This window comes from Bidens hawaiensis, unplaced genomic scaffold, assembly GCF_021521415.1.
Source record: "Bidens hawaiensis isolate Kalapana, Puna unplaced genomic scaffold, B.hawaiensis_p1.1 tig00014524_1, whole genome shotgun sequence".
Lineage (NCBI taxonomy): Eukaryota > Viridiplantae > Streptophyta > Magnoliopsida > Asterales > Asteraceae > Bidens > Bidens hawaiensis.
The window spans coordinates 268,939-291,220 of record NW_027492266.1 but is presented as its reverse complement, the minus strand read 5'-3'; the positions used below and the strand labels follow the sequence as shown (position 1 = coordinate 291,220).

The 22,282-nt window shown below is 40.2% G+C and overlaps 1 protein-coding gene across 1 annotated transcript; it reads right to left on the bottom strand.

Moving 5' to 3' along the window:
* Window positions 1-11,905: 11,905 nt before the first annotated feature.
* Window positions 11,906-18,141, bottom strand: LOC143546960 (aconitate hydratase, cytoplasmic-like). The gene is made up of 20 exons (XM_077038499.1): window positions 17,781-18,141; window positions 17,086-17,190; window positions 16,810-16,970; window positions 16,643-16,735; window positions 16,273-16,458; window positions 16,019-16,180; window positions 15,788-15,932; window positions 15,568-15,710; window positions 15,426-15,482; window positions 15,254-15,333; window positions 15,082-15,157; window positions 14,812-14,997; window positions 14,649-14,716; window positions 14,442-14,560; window positions 14,230-14,351; window positions 14,034-14,132; window positions 13,474-13,953; window positions 13,280-13,378; window positions 12,348-12,590; window positions 11,906-12,259 (listed from the first exon to the last, which is right to left on the bottom strand). Exons 1-20 carry the CDS (start codon window positions 18,082-18,084, stop codon window positions 12,188-12,190), a joined length of 3,000 nt encoding a protein of 999 aa, XP_076894614.1. The 5' UTR covers window positions 18,085-18,141; the 3' UTR covers window positions 11,906-12,187.
* Between the last annotated feature and the right edge of the window lie 4,141 nt (window positions 18,142-22,282).

Genomic DNA, 22,282 nt, shown 5'->3' with positions numbered 1-22,282 from the left:
GAGTTTGTTCAACTCGCGGTAATCAATACACATGCGAAACGATCCATCTTTCTTTTTAACGAACAACACCGGAGCACCCCAGGGCGAAGAGCTAGGGCGAATGAATCCATTAGCAGTCAACTCTTGAAGTTGGCTTGCCAATTCTTGCATCTCAGCGGGTGCAAGACGATAAGGAGATTTAGCAACGGGGGAAGCACCAGGGACAAGATCAATACGAAACTCGACTTCACGAGCGGGAGGGATACCAGGAAGATCATCAGGAAAAACTTCAGGAAAATCACGCACAACAGGGATATCGCGAAGCTTCTTTCCTTCATCGGGTTTAACCACATGGGCTAGAAATGCAATACACTTCTTCCGCATTAGTCTTTGGGCTTCGGCGCAAGACATAAGTTTAAGACCACTGGAGGGTTTTTCGCCGTAGATATGAAGATCACCATTTTCTCGAGGAATGCGAATCAATTTCTTGGCGCAAATAACTTCGGCGCGATTCTTCGAGAGCCAGTCCATACCAATGATAACATCAAAGCTTCCAAGAGGCATAGGGATGAGGTCGATCAGAAAATCGTTTTCGTTAAGGTTAAGCGTGCAATCTTTAATTACCGAGTTTATTAAAACAGTTTCGCCATTAGCCAATTCAACTGAAAAATCTTCTTTTAAATCGTTGCGCGGTCGCGCAAGCTTCTGCTCGAAGGCGCGAGAAATAAAACTTCGATCGGCGCCAGTATCAAAAAGTACAGAAGCATAAAATCCGTTAAGCAAAAATGTACCATTAACTACGTCATTATTCGCTTGCGCTTGGTGCGCGGTTATGTTAAAGGCTCGGCCACGCGTCACTTGGTTCGAAATTTGGTTCACCGGATTCGCTTGAGTAATCTGAACTTGTAGCCTTGGGCACGCGTTCCGGAAATGACTTGGATCACCGCAGTTAAAGCACGATCTGGGTCGTGGGTTTTGGTAAGTTGGCTGTGGGTTCTGCGGGTAAGCTGGTGGTGTTGGCGCAATCGGATTGGAGGGAGGGGTTCTACAGTACTCAACGGAGTGACCTACGCGGCCACATCGGTTACATTGTCGACACGGGACTTGAGGGGGGTGATGAAGTCTACAGGTTGGGCAAAAGGGTTGGTTTCCTGTGTAAGGTTTCTTAGTTGGCGGGGCAGGGAGTGCTGGATTGGTTAAGGCATAGTTGTGGACTACAGGAGGTGCTGGGTAGGTTGACAGTGGGTTAGGCGCGTAAACTGGAGGTTGATAAATGGGTTGTTGGACAATGGGCGGGTTGGTAAGCGCATAGGCTTGTCTGCGCCTACGTTTCTGGTTATGGTTTGAGGGTTCTGGTTTGGTTTCTGTTGGTTCAGGGACAGTCTTGGTGGGTTTGGTCTTCTCAGTTCCCCGCAGGAACAGGGTTCCTGCTCTGACATGGTTGTCGCTGAGCACAGCGGCCAATTCGATGGCGTCAGAGAGGGTTACTGGGTTTCTGGCCCATACAGAATCTTGAATTTCCATGGGGAGACCCCCAAGGAATTTCTCGATGGCTCGGCGGGAAGGGGTAACAAGGTGAGGGACCAGTAAGCTTAGCTCGTGGAAGCGCGTCGCGTACTCGCGCGCTTCACCGCTGTATTGCTTCAAGTTCCAGAATTCTTCCTCCAGGCGCTTAACTTCGTTGGGAGGGCAGAATTCTCGCGTAAGAATTTCCTTGAATTCCTCCCATGTCATGCTAGAAGCAGCCTCTGCGCCACACGCATGAGCTACTCCATTCCACCATGTAAGCGCTCTGGATTCCAGGACACTGGAAGCATATAGGGTTCGTCTTTCTGAGGGGCATAGGGTATGGAGGAAAGTGTTTTCAATCTTCTCAAGCCATTGGAGCATCACGGTGGCTCCTTCAAGACCTGTGAACTTCGGAGGGTTACCCGCATTAAAGGACTTAATGTTATAACTGGAGGTATTAGCATTGTTTTGGCTCAAAGCTTGGGCTATTGCGGCGGCCATTTCCTGGGAACGTTGCTGTCTACGCATGCGCGAGGCTTCTCTTCTCTGAAATCGGCGCGATAGCGGAGGCATTCTATAAAAATTTTAATTTTAGTTAATATCTTGATTTTAGCGCAAAGTTTTAATCTTATAAAGCTTGGTTTCACGGAGTCAGTTACAGTCAACAGTTAAAGTAAAATAGATGATCCTAAATGCAGACTTAATAAAGGTAACAAATTCGAATCAAGAATCGACAATTCATGTATCACCATGACTTTCCGAATTCCCAATTTAAAATATACGAGCAAGCGAGCATTGGAGATTGACGATTCATGTATCACCATGACTTTTCAATCCTCAACATAAAATACACAAGAAAATGAGTATTGGAGGTTGACAATTCATGTATCACCATGACTTTTCAAGTCTCCAACCTCAGAACATAATCGTAAATGGAAATTGAAAATCAACTATTCATGTATCACCATGACTTTTCGGATTTTCAATCCCAACAAACGAATATGTAAGTAAAATCAATAAAAATCGAAATTCAACAAAAAAAATCGAAATATCGCGAAATAAAACATAAAATCATATACTGCGCAAGCGCGAGCATATTCACAAATAACGAGTAATTAACAATAAGCGCGCAAACATGAGATTTCTCTCATGCGCGAGAAGGGACTCTTAGGTATTCTAGGCCGTTACGTCTAACCACCTATCCTAAAGTCAACGAGCTCTGATACCAATCTGTAACACCCCGACCAAAGGCGGATTATACATCGGGGCGCCACATATTGCTTCATTACTCGCGACACTATTGGTGTCAATATTTATTAATACACATTTTATCGCGCACGCGCAGCGGGGAAAATAAAGAACATAAATCAAACATAAATCAATATATTATAAATTATAACATTCAAACAACATTAACTTGTCTTGATACATTTTAATTCTAGGTCCAAAAGTAAAAACGTCCTACGTGTCCACAAGCTCCAAAACAGCTACTGCAAACCTGAACATGTGTTAAAATAAACGTCAAACACTTGCGTGTTGGTGAGAAATCAAGTTTAATAGATAATCATAGATAATCACAGTAAATCTGCGCGCAACACGTGTATGTCTAGAGTTTAACAAGGGTGTAATCAGATTGTGATCAAGCCTAAGATAGTTCATAGATCATAGTTCAATCCATGCTCCCAATTGAGCATAAAAACGAGAAAACATCTGTGCAAGTGTAAACAAAGAAAACCGTAAACGATAGGTCTCCCGTGTTCAACTAATGGTACCAACGGAACTGCGGAATAGGCCGAACAAAGCGGTTAATGATACACACATACAAATAAACAGCCAAGTAAACGTCCTCAACACATGGGATACTGCGCGACTAAAGTTCATAAACAGTTTAAGACTCAAGTTTTGTATGAACACATGAACATCCCAAAGCATTTAAAATAAAAAGGGATTAGATACGAGATAACTCACTTGATAAACGATGCGGTGATAGATATGCAAGAATCAACTCTTAAGCAAGCAAAGTTAACCTATAATTAAAGATTATTGTTTTAACGATTGGTTTTAAGTCTTGATTATAAGTTAGCATAATTAATAAGTAAACTATTATATATAATATATATTACCGGAAAAGCAGGAAGAACAAGGAGGAAGACGGAGGCAGAGAGGAAGACGGCAGAGAGCAAGGAGCAAGAGAACAGGAGAGATTAAGTGTTTGTGTGTGATGTGTTAGGAAAAATAATGCTATTATTTATAGAGAAACCCTAGGGAACACAATCCTAGAAAAGGGGAAAAGATCTCAAAAAGCAAAAGATTCCAAAAGCAAAAGATATCAAAAGATATGGCAGCTGCAGGGGGCAAGATAAAGCTGTCAGCGAACAGTAAAAAGGCATGGGCAGGTCAGATAAAGGTACTGGTCAGGCATGGCAAAAGCAGATCTCAAAAGATAATGTCAGTCACTTTTTCTACCAACCAATGGGGTTGGTACGCATGCTGCGCCGAAAGTAACTATTCAGACATAAAGCAGATTAGGTCAACAGCTCAAAAGATAAGACAACACAAAAGCAACGGCTAGATTCAACACAAGAAAACTCAGGGTACAGCGCGAGAAGGCTAAGGCGCGAAGGCAAACACAGAAGGTCAAGAGAGCGCGAACGCGAAGGTAGACAAAAACAACCTTAACGCGTCGCGGAAAGAACTATATTTCCATGCGCACTGCGGGAAGAACCACATTTCTTAGCGCGCCGCGGGAGGAACTAAGATTCCTAGCGCGCCGCGGGAAGAACTATAATTCTTCGCGCGTCGAGGGAACTACAAATCCTTAGCGCGTCGCGGGAAGCGTTCGTCTCGCGTAACGCAGGAACAGATGGTCTTCACGCAGGATTCCTTGTAAGGGGTCTGGCGCGTGGAGCTGCGCAGACATCCTTAGGCGGGAAGGAACAAAGGACAAGCAAAGAGTTGAAAGAGGGAAGCAAGGCTTAAGGGCGGGACGGCGACAAGAGGGAAAAGAAGGCGGAAAGAGAGAAGGAGAGGGACGGGACAGCGGGAAGGAAACGAAAGGCGGGAAGGAAAATACATATTATTATTAAAAATAAAATACAAGTATAAATATTAAATAATAAAAGAGAGATCGGGTCAGAGAAACGGGTACCTGGGTCGGGTCGGATCGGGGCAGATGTCACACGTGACGAGCCCACTCCACGCACTCCACAGGTGTGCGAAGGGTTGTTCCTCGGCGGATGTTCCATCGTCGAACATACACTTCATTGGAATCCGACACTGCAAAAAACATAAAGCAGTTAGGAAAAGATGATAAAAATATGAAAAGGGCCAAAAGAACCCTACGCACCTGTAGGGTCAACAACAGGCCGATAGCCGCCAAACCCATCACCTGAACACAAGGGAAATCCATCCAAGAGGTCAGGCAGATGGGAAGGAGGCAGAGGTTGGCGATAAGCCCCATGCATACCTGAAGGATCGGCCGTCGTTGCCGATGACGGAGGAGGCATGGTAAAAGCCGCCGCGGTCGCCGCTGCGGAATCCGCAGCAAAAGTAACCGCCGGCTCAGTAAAAGATGCGGTAAAAATGGCACTGACAGCCGGCGGTGATGTCATCACAGCTGGAACAGTCGGCTCAACGGAGTGAGCAACTGAACCAGCGGAAGCAGGCGCAGGCGCAGCCGCCTGGGTCGTCGCCTCAGGTAGGCTGACCAAGCCTACCGTCATGGGCGGAGGGGTACTCCTCTGCGCTCCACCCTGGAATGCGTCAACATCCACGCCTGCACAAAGAAAATAAGTATTAATGATGGAAAGCTATGAAGTTAAAAATAAAGTTTGTACTTACGGGTTTTCTTGAGCCTAAAAGTGCGGACAGGCGGGGATGAACCCGATGGAGCCGGCCTCTTTGCGCCGCTCACCGTTGTCATCCTGGGCCCTCCGGAGGTGACAGTCGTCGCAGCCTCCGGAGCAGTGGTCTCATCACCACCGGGGTTCCCCGCCACCTCTTCGCTCTCGGCCTCTGAATCAGACCGAGGCACCGGATCGGCAGTGGAGGCCACCTTCTCCTTCCCCTTCCCGCCGGCAGCCTTCTTCTTCCGCACCAACGGAGGACCATCTGCGGATTCCTCATCAGAACATAAGATTAGAGGAATTCCAGCAGAGGTTTCAGCATTGAGGGGTCGAGGGTTGAATAACGCCTTACCTGGCCGCCTGGCGCTCAGGATCTCATGGCCTAGCGGGTAGACCTCCACGAACCGATCCGCCGTTTGTTCAAGGATGGGCAACTCGTTCTCATCTAGAGCACGAGTACCCATCCGAGCGGGACTATCAGCCTCCCGCGGATACAGGAGCGACTGCAAGTCGTTCCCCTCTGAAATAAACAGGAAAGAAGTTAGAAGAGATTCTAAATCAACAAAAAGAAACAGAGCATACCGTAAGGAACAGAGTTCAAACCGTATTCGAGGACGATCGGGATCTTTCGCGCATCCGCATCCTTCCACACCCGGCTCATCCCGAGCATCACCATCCCGGACTCCGCAAACCGGTAAACCGGAGATTGGACTCGGGAAATCTTTGAAAACCATTCCGCCTCCTGGTAGTTGGAGGTGTGAAGGCTGGGGAGAGCTTGCCCATTCTTAAACTTCATGGCAAGAGGGATGGCGTGAGCGGAGATGTAGAAGAACTCCCGCTTCCATGAGCGAAGACTGCGCTCGGTTGCGCTAATCTTCAAACCCTTGATCCGGGTTATCAGAGTATACCACCCCTGGATGCACCTCCAGGAGTAGAAGGTCATCAGGCGGTCGACAAAGGGCTCAATGCCCAGAATCCGGCACACCCACTAGAAGTGGCGAATCTTCGCGATCGCCATTGGGTGCACCTCGGTCAGGTGCACACCGTGCCTTTCCAGGACACGGTACACAAACTTTGTCAATGGGAACCTAAGATTCCCATAAACAAAGAATGCAGCATATACCCCGATCTTGCCTCTGGGGGCATCATACACCGTCTGATGGGGTTCAGGAAACTCAGGCTCGAGAGACTCGAGCATGAACTTCCTGACGATGTACTGATATAGATTGACAGGCAGAGCACACTGGCACTCGCCAGCAGTACTCTTGTCATCGGCGTACACCCCAGCCTCCTGGGCTGTAGATTCGAGATCGCGAGAAGACATCTTGCAGATGAAAGAAGAAAACGATTTCAAGAGAATGCTCGACTGAAAAGGTGAGTATTCGCCGGAAATCGTTTTGAAGACGAAGAAAAAAGTGAAAGTGTGGATTACAAAGAACCCTCTCCCCCTTTATATACTAATCGCAATTAATGCGATGAATTTAATGCGGAAGAGAGAGAAATCGAAGGTGCAATGAAACTATGACACGTGGCAAAAAGCAAGCTGGCAACAGCTGTTGAAAGGACGCGTACCATTAATTTCGCGGCCACGCGCCCGAAAAATCGCGCCCACGCGCCTGAAAAAGCTTCTGGAATGACCATGTACTGTCACGTCACCATAACTTCCTGCACGTCCTGACACAGTCAGAAGAAACTGTCGCACGACGTTTCAGAGGTTTGGACTGTTCTTATCCTTTCACCAACTCTTCGAATTTCAAAAATTCAAAAAGATTCAAAAGTAAGCGAGAAAATACCCCTTACCTTGGCAACCAAGTAACCATAAGACGGGTGCGGGTACAGTGTTAAGGCAAAACCCTTCACATACTTAGCACCTGCAGGGAATTGAAGCCAAGAATACCTCGGCAACCAAGTAACTATAAGACGGGTGCGGGTACAGTGTTAAGGCAAAACCCTTCACATACCTAGCACCCGCAAGGAATTGACGCCAGGAATACCTTGGCAACCAAGTAACCATAAGACGGGTGCGGGTACAGTGTTAAGGCAAAACCCTTCACATACCTAGCACCCGCAGGGAATTGACGCCAGGAATACCTTGGCAACCAAGTAACCATAAGACGGGTGCGGGTACAGTGTTAAGGCAAAACCCTTCACATACCTAGCACCCGCAGGGAATTGACGCCAGGAATACCTTGGAAGTAAAGTAACCGTAAGACGAGCGCGGGTACAGTGTCAAGGCAAAACCTTTCACATACCTAGCGCTCCGCAGGGAATTGAAACCAAGAAGGATCTTCTGGGCAATGCTTGCGGAAACGGAAATAACATCCCCGCATAGCGGGAACGTCGAGAACTACATTGTTTGAAGCTCCAGGATGGAATTGGTGGTTTTAACATAATTGATCACTATGTTCAAAACTACCAAAACCTCATGGAGAATCCACACAAGTGGGACTCAACGCTCCTGACTTGCGAGGAGGTTACAGACCTACCCGCATCATACCCAAAGATCAAGCAGGAAAGTCGGGAATTTCTGCAAGTGACAAGGACTTCCGCGGGAAGAATCCCCATGGAAAACCTTAAAACTAAACCCTTTTCAAAACCCTTTGCTTAAGTCCAAAAGTTCACCTCACTTTATTAAACATTCATGAGAAGAACATTGGACTGGGGGGACTTGAAGAGGTAGGTCCCAGCAGAGCCCAGTTGGACCCGCAAGACTCACCTTGAAGAGAGACGTCTGCGCAGAAACCAACTGGATCCGCAGGACCCACCATGCTCAGAGACGTGACGTCCTTACGCGCAGTACGCAAGCTGTTCCCGCAGGAAATGCCTCCCAATGGTGAAGTACTCTGCCTGTTCCCACAGCTGCGGATACAAGCCATCAGGGAAGGCCACCCGTGCAGCAAGGCTACACGCACAAGGCACTTAGCTCTCAATAATTCAGTTGTCACCTGAAGGAATGAGCAAAGCCGGGAACAATCCCGCACAAAGACGGGAGGGGGAATACTCCCGCCCAAATAAGCCAGTCCGTACGATACGGGAAGATCTTCTGTACTGTACCTGACGAGGTATGGGCAAAAGATCTGACCAAAGATACGACAGCTCATTGACAGCAGTATGGCGAGCAGCATGCTCTTGTACTGTATGTCACTATTAGCCGCTGCCTACTCACCAACTCCTGTCATACCACGTGCATAGCCGGCAGTTGGTGGAAAAGGAATAGTACACAGCAGGCCTGGTCACTATCAGCCGCTGCCTACCCACCAACTACCAGCAGGGCACGTGCGTAGGCCACAGTTGGTAGAACAGGAATACTATTCAGCCGGCCACACCTTCTTGGAAACCTACCTTCGGCTATAAATACCCCAAATGGTATGATCATCTTATCACATTATCATCATATACTATCTCGTATTACATATTATACCTGATATCTGCTCTAGCAATCTCTTAATATACATTTATATTTAAAGAGCAATCTAGTCTGATTCTCACGCCGGAGGGTGGTCACAAGGAGGAACCCCCCCTTCTCAGTGACGAGCTCACGGTGTCTGTTTTGCAGGTTATCAGAAGAACCATCTTTGCCGGGTCTAACCCCTCGTGGGAAACATCTATCTAACCCCCAGGTTACCCGTAATCTGCCCGGGGTCCGGTTAGTGTTTCTTCATAAACATTTCTCTTTTCACTATGATAATTCTTTTATACTAGCATACTGTTTTATTTTTTGCATAAGTTTTTTTCACTTTTAAATTTACTTGGAACCCAAACTCATATCTCTGGCGTGCCTAATATACATCGGAAAATTTATGGCTAGTCCAGATTTAATCTTTTCTTTTCATCTTACTTTCCCATTAGTTTTATAAGGGTTGGTGTCAAAATTTTGCATATGTCGATCGAGATTTTAACACATATATAGCATTGAACTTTTTTTTTCACATGGGACGGCCGACCCACGTTGCATCATAGTAGGTCCGCCTCTAGTTGGATTTAAAAAATTGGGTGTTGGAATGTTAAAAAAATTAAAATAACATTTTTTAGCTATTAAAAAACAATTCTAACCGTACGTCTTAATATGATATGTTAACCGAATAATCGTGAATTCTTATGAAATTTATGATTTTAGTTAAAAACGTATTTAAATGATTCATATTCTTCGAAAGTAAGTTTCAGTTTGAAAACCGATATGAAAGGTTATTGGAGTTGATTTTAATGATTTGGAAACAGGCGACCTTGTTAATTTGGGTTGAAATTGAACATAATATAATATTATGACAAAATGGCAAAAGACGCCTTTTACGTTTGACCTGATTTTCATTAAACGTCATTTAATGAAAGAAATAGCAAAAGACATAAATCATGTTTCAAAAAACCTTTATTGCTACGTCATTTGCCACTAACCAAGTTAATTTTCTTTGTAAAATATAATCATGTGCAAGGCACACGAGGGAGGGTAGTCTTGTAATTTGTCATATAAATATATCAGAAAAACAATAAGAAAAGAAGATTGAAGGGATAGTATTGTAGTTGACAATTTTGGTGGTTATCAAATGCTAATAAAACAGAATAAACTATTTAACTAAACTTGATTCACAATATTATCCTATTTACCAAACCTTACTAATATTATAATTTACATTATATACATATTTTGTCCTTCCAATATTACGGATCACTTTAAAAGTGTTATAAGTTGATATATGTTAATATTACTTCCCGAAGTGATTGAGGGTTCTAGTCGCATGATGAATACTGATGTAAATTTAAAGAGTGTGTGACTCAGTCGTTTTAAATAGAAAAATAATAATAAGTAATGCATATATTAGAACATAAATTTTATAAACTAACCCTTTCTTAAATACAATAAATAATAATATAATAATAATAATAGGTAATAAGTATTTATAGTTTATTGGCACATAATCCTAATATTCCTACCAAACGGTAGATGTACCTAAGCAAAATAAACTATAACCAATCTTTAACTGCCATAATTTGTTATTGATATTTAATGATGAATAAATCTACAATTTTAAATAGTATCCGGTAAACAAAGCAGTAAGTAAAGTAGCAATGTTGTTGTGATATAAGAGAAACTCATGTGCTTCATTGCCAACGCCAGATCCCAAAAACATCCACCCCTCCACACAATGGGGAACTGCTTGGTGAAAGCAGGAGTATCGTGTGAAGCAGAAGAAGGAAAACCTCTTGTGAATTCGACCGTGCATGATCAGGCTGGTGACAACTGCTGCAAGAAAAGAAAGAAAGTGAGGTTCAACGTACAACAAGACAATGCGGTCACTGAAACAACCATCATGAGGCCTCCTAGAATGAAGAAAGGTGTGAGGGTCAAGGTGGTGTTGACACAGACCGAGTTGAAGCAAATCTTGAACCGGGCCACCATCTATAACCACCATCCGCCACCATCATCACCACCAACACCATCAGCATCTTTTGTTGACCAGATTTCGGGTCAAGTAGCTTTGAAGTGTAGGAGAAGTAGAAGGCCAGTTATGGGTAAATGTAGATGCAGTACTTGGAATCCTGCTTTACATACTATACCTGAATGGGATAATCATTATTAATCAATCACATGTTCTATTCAAAACTCTCTTGGTCATTATGATCTTGTATATAATATGGTTATGGTTATTCTTATTTATTACTTATTTTCATTTCTATCAGCTTTGTATATTTATGTACATATTATCTAATTACTTGTACTGTTGTATTCCATACAAATTTACATTTTTATCTTCGACCATTGTTTATGAAAACTGTTGTACTGGCATTTCATAAATCACCTAGAAGTTTTTGCAAAAAACTATGTATAACCACTTTTACCACAGTTAGAAAATGGCTCACCTTCACTTATGAATGAGTTGTTTTGACTTTTGGGTTTGCTATAGTCTGAACAGAAACTAGTCTTTTAACATGGTTCAGTTCATCAGGTATGGACCGGCTTGGGTTGAATCAGAACACAAGAGATCACTTGGCCGGTCCATCCCAAGTTGTGGCACGACCAAACGACATTCCAGTTTCCTTAACCTAGACAATATTTGGTCTATGCTAATAAAATCTTCACAATAATAAAAGTAGTATAGAATGCTTGGTAAAGAATGCATGCTCTTTTCCTATATTAAATTACTCTTCCTTTCAATTAATGTTGAAGATGTGAAATAAAGTAACCTAGTTTAAGACTGATCTTTTTTTTAATAGCATTTGGAACCACCCCAATACCCGGTAAACCTTCCTGTGACGGGATGATTTTTACACTCCTTGTCTGACTCACCCAAGAACACAAACACCAGCAAGGAGAAAACTCACCGACATGGGAATACTCCCTTGAGTCGGGTTTCGAACTTGATACCTTAAGATCTCAAGCTTTAATCATCACTCTCATACCATTAGACCCAAAGACGCAAAGAAGACCAACTGCAGTTTCTATTTTCTAAGACTGATCAAACCAGCCCAACTAGTGAACGGGTCCAGTTTCAAAACACTAGTTCTAAGAAACATCAAATCTAAAAAAGTTCTAACAATAAAAACATGGTTTAAACCAATCAAACATAATATATCCTTAAACTGGCTTCAATCTTCTTTGCATCAATCAGGAGTTTGGATACATAATCTTGAACGGCTATCCAATAACCACACGTATGTAAACAATTAAATAAAAATAAATAAAGAATCAACGCCTGCTTAGTAGTCAGGCGATGATGATCTGTCGCCAAGTTATTCCAAAAAGTCTGTTGCCTATAGGGTAATCTGAATATTACACTTTTTTCAAACTCTTTATTTTTCACTTTGCTCAAAATAAACAATCAAAATGCCCGAGCCAACCGTGCCGCAGATCCACGTCTTCATTTTTGTTTAGTCAGTTGGCGAATGACATATGGAAGAATACCACCATGGTTGAAATATGCCAATTCCACCTGCATAAACCAAACTCCAATTAGGGGGTGTTTGGATATGCATTTTAGAACTGTGTATTTGATTATTCAAAGTTCTCAATTCTCATACCTCTGTGTCAAAGCGAGCGGTGCATGTGAATGACTTTCCAGTGTCGGTGGTGACAGTGACATCTTGACCGGGCCGGATTTCATTAATATTATTTGGGAGGTCAATGGTATACCTTTCATGACCAGCCAACCCTAGTGTGTCTGCATCTTCACCAGCTTTGAAACACAGGGGAATAATACCCATTCCCACCAGATTACTACGGTGGATCCTTTCAAAGCTTTTAGAAATCACTGCTTTAACTCCCTGTCAAAAATCATAACCATTAATAATGAAATTTAACTCAAAACTTAACAAACAAGAATAAAGGTGGCAACTTCGACCCGCAATACAATGGAACTTAATTGCCTGAGGTGTATTTCTACAGCATAATGCATGTCTCGTTTGTTCATTTATGTTCGTGAGCGCTCATTTGTGTTTATTTATTACATCCGTTGGTTTATACTCATTTATGTCTGTTTGTTAAAGTCCATTCATTATGTTCATTAACATATTCATTTAATTTTTTACACCCATTACAATTCCGTCTGGTTTTATTAGTCTTTTAGGCCCAACAAATTGACTTTTGCGTTTACTTTTTAGTTTGTATTTGGTCAGATATGAACATCCATTTATGTTTGTATGTTCAGAAGCGTCCGTTTATACTATTTACGAGCACGAACACGTTCATTTTCATAACAAACTAACATAAACAAAATAATTGTTCAAGTTCAATTGCTTATTCAGTTCAAGTTAAACGAACAAACCCCAGCATGCCGCTGTTTGTGTCTGTCCAGTTCATTTACAAGCCTAATTTTATTCATAAAATTAGATAACTATTAAGATTCTATAGCTTCTATAATCAGATTGAGCACACTAAATGATACGGGCCAACCCAACCCAGCCTAAACTAAAAGTTACTAGCCCATTTTGCCCCATCTAGTATCATGACTCACCAACAACATTGGGCCTTTGGCAGCCCAATCTCTGGAGCTTCCACTACCGTACTCGGCTCCAGCCAAAACGATAGTATCCTGGCCCGCAGCTTTGTATCTCTGATAAGAATAGTGATCGCAATAATTTAGAGAAAACAAAAGATAATATTGCATATTTATTAAAAACATATATACGTGATAGTTTATGAACTTACAGATGCTGCATCAAACACAGATAATTTCTCTCCAGTTGGAATATGAACGGTCTTTGGGCCAACTTCTCCATTTAAGAGCTTGTTCACGAGACGGATATTGGCAAACGTACCCCTAGCCATGATTTCATCATTACCTCTTCGACTTCCGTAAGAATTGAAGTCTTTGCGGTCAACCCCGCGTTCAAGAAGGTATTTTGCAGCCGGGCTGTCTTTGTGAATGCTTCCTGCAGGTGATATGTGGTCTGTTGTAATACTGTCACCAAAGTTTAGCAAGCAGTAGGCGTCCTTCACTCCGTGGGGTCCAGGTGGGTCCATTGTCATGTTTTTGAAATATGGTGGCTCATGAATGTAAGTAGATTTTGAGTCCCATGAATATAGCTTGGATTCTTCAACTGATAAGTTATTCCACATGGGATTTCCTTTAGTGATAGCTTCATAAGTGCTCTTAAACATGTCGGGTAAAACACTTGACTGAACAGCCTGCAACGTTTATTATTTCAAGTTAAAAAATAAACCTTTAATAATATAACTTTGGATTATAACCAATAAATAGGGCTTACATCTGCAACTTCTTGGGTGCTTGGCCAGATATCCCTGAAATAAACATCCTTCCCGTCTTTACCAACTCCAATTGGCTCCTTCTCAAAATCAATATCAACCTGCAAACAAAATTAAAATGTCTTTCTAAGAGTTTGCATTATAAAACAGAAATAAATGAATCATGATTTCATTTAAATTATAAAATAAAATTCTTACTGTGCCTGCAAGTGCATATGCAACGACCAAAGGAGGCGATGCAAGATAGTTTGCTCGGGTCAAGGGATGAACACGGCCCTCAAAGTTACGGTTTCCAGAAAGAACAGCAGAGGCGATAATATCTGCAGAAGTATACCATAAGTGAAAGTTAAGATCAATCAAATTTTTGGGTTAATGATGAATATAGAGCGAGACAAAATGTATTATTCTACCATTTTCAGATATTGCAGCCCCAACTGTTTCATCAAGTTCCCCTGAATTCCCAATGCATGTTGTGCAACCATAACCAACAATGTTAAACCCTTGCTCATCCAAATACTTCTGCAACCCGCTGTATGATTAAAGAACAATATCCTTGTTAGTTTTCTTTCAATATAAAAAATCCAAAGAATATGTTCTTCAAGATATACAAGTTATACCTTTGTCGTAAATATTTTGTAACCACTCCAGAGCCTGGAGCAAGACTTGTTTTAATCCATGGTTTGACCTGAATGATATTAAAAGACATATTATATGTATGAAGGTATGAAAGTGTATATATATATATATATATATACAGAGATTACCAAAAACAAGTTATACCTTTAGGCCCAATTCGCAAGCCTTTTTGGCAACAAGACCTGCCCCGAGCATAACACTAGGGTTTGATGTATTTGTGCAGCTTGTGATTGCCGCAATTACGACACTGCCATGCCTGAGTTCTGCTGGCTCCCCATGAAATGAAAACTTTGCAACTTTATCTTGGGAATCTTTTGGTACAGCAAAACCCTGCAAATAGTGGTTTTATCAGAAGGTGTTAAGAAGTATATTATTTGCACACAGCAGTTACATAGATAAGGATCTGAAACACACCTTGAATCCCACTTTGTTGTCAAGGCAAGAATGCCAATCTGCTTTCATTTCTTTCAAAGGAACCCGATCATGAGGCCTGTAAAAAAATAGTAAATAATCTCATCAAATAAGACTAAAAGCATGATACAACTGTGTGACATTTTGCTCTAGCAAAATCTACACAAAAACACACCTCTTTGGCCCTGATATACATGGTTCCACATCTGAAAGGTCTAGCTCCAAGTATGATGAGTATACTCTTTCTATTTGTGGCTGAAATTATATAAATCATAATTGTAATATTAATCACACATTGATATCCACCAGACCATATTGCTGTTAAGAATCATAAGTAGGGATCTTACCTCATTGTAGTCAACAAACATATTGTTTGCCCTTAAATATGCTTCTATCATAGCAACCTAAATTTCACAAAAGAGGAATAACGTCAATGAAGAGTATACAGTCAATTATTTAAAAGTCAGACCCAAATACTATAATTCATACAGTATCATCACTTCGTCCGGTTAATCTAAGATACTGAAGAGTGACATTATCAACTGGGAAGAACCCCATTGTTGCTCCATACTCAGGTGACATATTGGCAATTGTTGCCCTGTCAGCCAGAGATATTTTGCCCACACCATCACCTGTATAAAATAACATCGATGGTATCAGTATATATATAATTATAAGCATTTACTAACCACAGTCAGGTTTTACCTACCATGGAATTCAACAAATTTTCCAACAACACCATGCTTCCTCAACATTTGAGTGACAGTTAAAACCAAATCAGTTGCTGTTACACCATCACGCAATTTTCCTGATAACTTGAAGCCAACAACTCCAGGTAAAACCATACTCATTGGCTGTCAATATCATAATACATTATATTAGAAATAAGTACTGGTAAATACACCAAATTAATAATAATAAGAATAACATACAGCTTTACCTGCCCAAGCATTGCTGCCTCGGCTTCGATTCCTCCAACACCCCATCCAGCAACACCTAACCCATCAATCATTGTCGTGTGGGAATCAGTACCCACAACACTATCAGGATAGAGCACTCCATCAGTGTTGAAAACAACCCGACCCAAGTATTCAAGATTGACCTGAAATAATGGAATATTTTATCATTTATACTGATGTACAATTGAATTAAAAAGATGTTATAAGCCCACAACGTTTTAAATAAAGATTCTACCTGATGCACAATACCAGATCCTGGTGGAACAACAAGCATGTTTTGAAAAGCTTTTGAACCCCACTTTAGAAAGGCAAATCTTTCCTTGTTTCTTTGAAATTCAAGTTCCATATTTGCTTGTACTGCATTTTCTGACCTGGCAACATCAACTTGAACTGAATGATCAATCACAAGATCCACTGGAACCTGAAGCAAAACATTACAATAATACCAATTAAACTTTTTTTTTACCTTTCTTTTGTACACAAACATGAAAACACATAACGCCTCTGAATAGATATATTACAACAAGTTTCTTGAATGAACAAAAAGACGCGTTGATGTATATTATTATATTATTTTAGCATCAACATGCAAATACAGGACATACCAAAGGATTAATCTTGTTAGAGTTGCCGCCTAGATTATTCATGGCGTCACGCATACATGCAAGGTCAACAACAGCTGGAACACCAGTAAAATCCTGTAAAATAGAAGAGAAGTTGCATGATCATGAAAAGTCAATGTGCTGAAACATCAACAACTGAAAGTAGATACCTGCAAGAGAACACGAGCTGGCTTGAATGGAATCTCAACTTGTTTTGGAGCAGTCTTTTCCCAATCAATAATCTTCTCAACATCTTCCTTAGTCACTTGGAAACCGTCACAATTACGGATTGCAGATTCTAAAAGAATCCTAATAGAATATGGCAGCTTGTCTGTTTTCCAAACCAAAAAAAAAATACGATTATTCTGAGGTCAACTGAGTATAGCATGATAAATATATGCATTACAAGAATGACGAAATCTAAAAACACATGATAAGAAAATTACCGATTCTTGGATCATTCAAAGCAGGCAAACTATAGAACTTTCCAAACTCTCCACCACCAGGTTTGGGAAGACCAGTTAAAATTCCATTGAAAGCATTCTGAGAAGCTGTACATGCAAATAAATACAGAAATCAGGTAGAAATCATAAATAAAAAAAGTACAATTTCGGGCAGTATACATTAGAAAACAGACATGATAAACATCATAAGTCAGTTGCCTACAGTATCTGCAAGATTGTGTTTATCACAATCTTACAACAAAATATTCATAGAATACTTTAACATTCCTTGTGATCCCGGCTTTTGTTCATATGAACATTCTATTGAATTTACATATCTGCTTACTCCAAAAAAATTGGAATAACCAGAAGTCAAAGTTAATGGCAGTGCTTGTCAATTACAACAATCATATAAAGATATGTTAACACTTCCTTCTACCTAAGGTTTTCAGTCCACAGTTACTCTTTTAACCATTATGTTGGAACACAGGTTCCTTTTGTTTAATTAACGGTAACAGTATTAGGTCAAAACCACAATTCACTTAAAAACTGAATCACACACTCAAAAATCAAAAAGTCAACGGTCCACGTTTAGGTCTAAAAACAATTCTACTCATCATTCTGCAACAAAACAATATCATTCAAATCAGAACTAAACAAAATTAAACCTAAAATTAAGCACCAGAGCAATGAATTACCCATAGTAGAAAGTGTCCGGTGAAAGCGATCGAGCACAGGAGAGGCAGCGGCCCTGATCTGCGAGGTGAGAGTCGCCGGAGACTTCCAATCAACACCGTGACTCCACCGTGGAACGGAGGATCTGACGGTACGGAAGGCGGAGGAGACGCCTCTGTAAGATCGGCACTGAGACGCTACCGGAGACGGATCGGAAGGCCGCGGCGGCGACGGAGACGGTTGAGTTCTGGAGATTGTTGAGTGGAGCCTGGATGACCTAGAAGCTCTGCGAAGGAGAGCTGAGGAATGAGGTCCTGTTATATGCATAGTGGATTACAGAAGCATACAAAACAGGAAGGACTGATTGGTGATAATATGAGGTATGGAGGCTGCGATTGATTGATTGATTGATTGATTGATGATGGTGGAATGGGGGATTGTGGAAGACCAAGGCCTATGGGCGTGTGCCACTTCTATTTATGCTACGGAATAATTATAATTATCCATGTGTTTTAATATTTCATATCTTTTGCTTGAATTATTTAGGGTAAGGCTTTTAATTGAGTGTTATTATAGCATTCTCAGCCTATTTCTTTAAAATATGTATGTGAGCAGAACTTGTAAATTGTATAATATGGTTATAAGTGGTGGGGAGTAGAGGAGTGAGAAAATGTTTTAGGGTAAAGTTAAATTTAAGGATTCATTATTCATATCCTATAATTTTTTAATATTTTTGAAAAGTGGATTTGAGTGAAAAAAAGAGAAAAGATAATGATAAAGGTATAAAAAATATTATTTAATTAAACAGGAGAGAGAAAAAACAGTAATTTGTAGTGTAATTATATGATATATATGGATATAGGGGAGGGAATGGGCTCGGAATGCTCTTAGGGGTGTTCACGGTTCGGTTCGAAACCGTGAAACCGCCCAAACCGGTCATCGGTTCGGTTTAACGGTTGGTTTTTTTCTTCAAGTTTCAGTCGGTCGGTTGGTTTCAATAATTTCAAACCGGAGTGAACAGTTTGGTTTACGGTTTATATCAAAAACCAACCATACAAAACCGGACCGGACCGTATAATATAATTATATATTTTTTTAAATATGTTATGTTATACATATATATATAGATATAGATATATAGATATATAATTTCAATATTTGTGTTAAATATGAACTGATAATGCAAATGCAGTAGCAAGTTGCAATGAATTGGTCTTCAAATTTTCTTCATTAAAGTACTAAACCTTAAATCAAGATATATTTTATGATCTCAATCAGGCTCAAAATCTCAAGCCGCTTATTCCGATGTATTTTCATATTTCTTGACAGATTGTATTTAAACATGATCATGGACGAATTGTATTTATATATGTTAAACATTTCAAATTATTCGGGACTCAAACCGTGAAACCGAACCGTAATGAACGGTTTGGTTCGGTTTGGTTTAAGAGTTAAACGGTTTGGTTTTGGTTTACAAGAATCAAAAACCGTTGCCAACGGTTCGGTTCACGGTTTGACCTAAAAACTGCGAAAACCGGACCGTGAACACCCCTAAGTGTTATTGCACTAATTGCAAATGAGGCGGGGTAGAGTTGTAACGGGGAGACTTGTTATGATTGTTGCTTCCACAATTTAGTTTCAGCAGCAGCAGCAGGTGGAAGACTAGGCGAGTATGTCCCATTTACTAGTTGGATCCATGAACTAAACGGGTTTTATCTCATTGCACTGTTGGATGAGTGCCTACGAACGTTGGCCTTAGGTGAGGGTTTTCCCCAGATCGAAAGACGAGTGTATCCCTATGTAGTGAATTTAGCCAGTAGTTCATTGGTAGAATTCGTTAGCAGTTCTATTTTTATTATTATTATTATTAATTACTTAATTTATTTTACTATTATTGACTTCTAGTGTTCTCTTGATTTCAATTTCCTAGAGTTTGTGAATAGTGCAGGTCGGGAAAATTCTTACTTTGGATGTTTTGGCCATTGGCCCAAGGAGGTATGCCTTTTAAATAATTTGTTGAGATACACATATATCAAGTTGTCAACGTTTCACACAATGTCACAATGACTAACATACTTAAATGCATGTTTCCTATACTGCGTGTTATTGATCTTACCCTTTTTGTTTCAAGCCATTCAAATTATTTGACAAGTCAAAAAAGAAAAAAAAAATAGTTCGTCTTCAGGAAGTTATGGTTTTTAGATAAGGTCACTCTTTGAAAACTTATGCCCACTTATGCTTCTAATTAGTGTTTTCATGCTCTTATATCATTGCTCCCTTTCTCTTTTGATGTATGCATTTCTTTGTGAAAAAGGACCTCCAAACAAAAACATGTGAAGAAGGACATTATCTTCTAAGGATGGTTACTGAGAATGCACATAGGTTCATGAATTAGAAAAGAGCACACTATATAGACATTTTCATTTAAGCACGTTGCCACTTTTATAACATGATAATGTAATTTAGATTTGATCAAGTGATTAGGTAATAAAAGAAGTTTTTTTTACTTCTTCAATGGTGACTATAGTGAATATAGACAGAAACCACCAACAATATGTAAAGGGAGAACAGGATGGTTGTGGCCTTCTTGTGTGCTTTCTTCCGCCTTGTGTTGTGGCGGTATGCATATTTCCCATCGCATTCATCCCACAACTCTCTCCCTTCTCTACCTCATCAATGTTGTATTAGAGTTTTTCTATCCATGGACTACAGTATCCATCTTCCCTATCCTAAACCACTTTTAAATTAGTTAATAAATAAATTTTAAATATACAAAAGAAATTAACATAATTGTAAACAAGTTAGCATTTCATTAATAAAAAACAAATTACATAATCATTCTTTAAAAAAATAATATTTCGTGCCAAAGAGACGCTTACGATGGCAAACAAAATGTCTATCCAAGCACTCTACAAAGCAGCTTGCAAGTAAACAAAAATAATTTGTTTTGAATCGAACTCAACTTGTTAAAAAATTTAAATCGCAATGTTAAAAAAAAATACTGTGTTTCTGGATTTAAAAATAATAATAACCACATGGAATTAGGGAAAAACCAAATTAAATATTAGATGAAATAATACAAAGTATTGATAATAATAATAACAATAGTAATATGATATGTGTAAGATTCATGTGTTTCCATGTAATAATAATACAATGATAATAAAAAGTAGGGGTGATTATATTATAGCCATGAACTGAAATTAACTAACAAGCTGATCGCTACCGAACCCGATTTATTGCTAACCGAGATTAACCGATAGTTATTTTTAAGGTTCTTTGATTTATCGATACATGTAGGCATCACATTACGTTTACGTCATGTCACCCCACCTCACCCTTAAGATTATGATTAAGGTTGTCCAATATCTAACATTTGTGCGTTTCATCCAAGCTCTTGTTAGTTAACAACACACTTTTGAATTTACAAAGTTGCAAACGTTTGACATGAAAGTCGTAGGATACTAGTTATCACACACACGTTACATATTCATTTCCTTAATATAAATTTTAATTATTTTCTATTTTAAGGCGGTGGAGGCAAACATTTGACAGCCCTAAAGGCTAAAACCCAAACCCGTTTTCGTTTTGTAATTCATTAAAACTCATTTAAGTAATAACCCATGTACAAAAGGTATACTTTAATACTAGTTTATTAGACTGGGTGTTTTGGAAAGAAAAAAAGGCGTCATCCTTGCAACGTAGGTTTGATGGCACCATCAACACCGTGCCGTCTTTATCATCGAAGGCGCCATCCCCTATCACCGCTATCATGTGCACGACGTTTTAGAGAGTGGGTTGGTGGAATTTGATGTGATTTTGGTGGTCCCTAGGCATTCTAGCCGTTAGGTAACGGCTACTACATTAAAAAAAAATTAAAAACTATATATATGCCCACTTTCTCCAAATTGTAAAAAACATAAGATCAAACTTTACTAACAACTTTCCATCTTCTGCAAACTTATTGTCTCATCCGACTATCATGTCGACTCTTCCTCATATTTAGATATGGAGGATGAAGCGATAATTGTTTTAGTTCGGGCAGCGGCTCAACTATCATCCAGTGAATGCCAACGTAAACAACTGCTTACTAGACTACCTCCGTTTCAACGGGAATCGTCAGACCGCTCATAACCTTTTGGTGAAAGATTACGAAGACCCAGTTTATGATTTGGAGCATTTTCGTCACCGTTTCGGATGAGTCGATGATTATTCTTACGTATTTCCGGGGACCTAGAACGCGAGTATAGATATTTCCAACAAAAGGAGGATGCTTAACGTAAACTAGGATTTTCAACTTTGAAAAAACGCACGGACGCAATTCGTTATTGGCATACGAGACATCGAGCGACACCATGGATGAGTATTTAAAAATATCTGAAAAGGTGGCTCGGAAAAATTTTTAGTTATTTTGTGTAGGTATTATTATTTTTAATACTTAACAAATGTTATTCTATTTTTATTATTGTTGTTGTTGTTATAAATAAAATTTTGATATTATATATTGTTGAGCATCAATTTTTCA

Bases quoted from the DNA above. Each gene is read 5' to 3' on its own strand.
- LOC143546960 (XM_077038499.1), bottom strand. From the start codon at position 18,084: ATGCATATAACAGGACCTCATTCCTCAGCTCTCCTTCGCAGAGCTTCT. The intron at 13,379-13,473 runs GTAAGTTCATAA...TATTCTTATCAG, and splicing joins CTGTGTTTGATGCAGCATCT to AGATACAAAGCTGCGGGCCA. The intron at 12,260-12,347 runs GTATGAGAATTG...TGGTTTATGCAG, and splicing joins CCGCTCGCTTTGACACAGAG to GTGGAATTGGCATATTTCAA.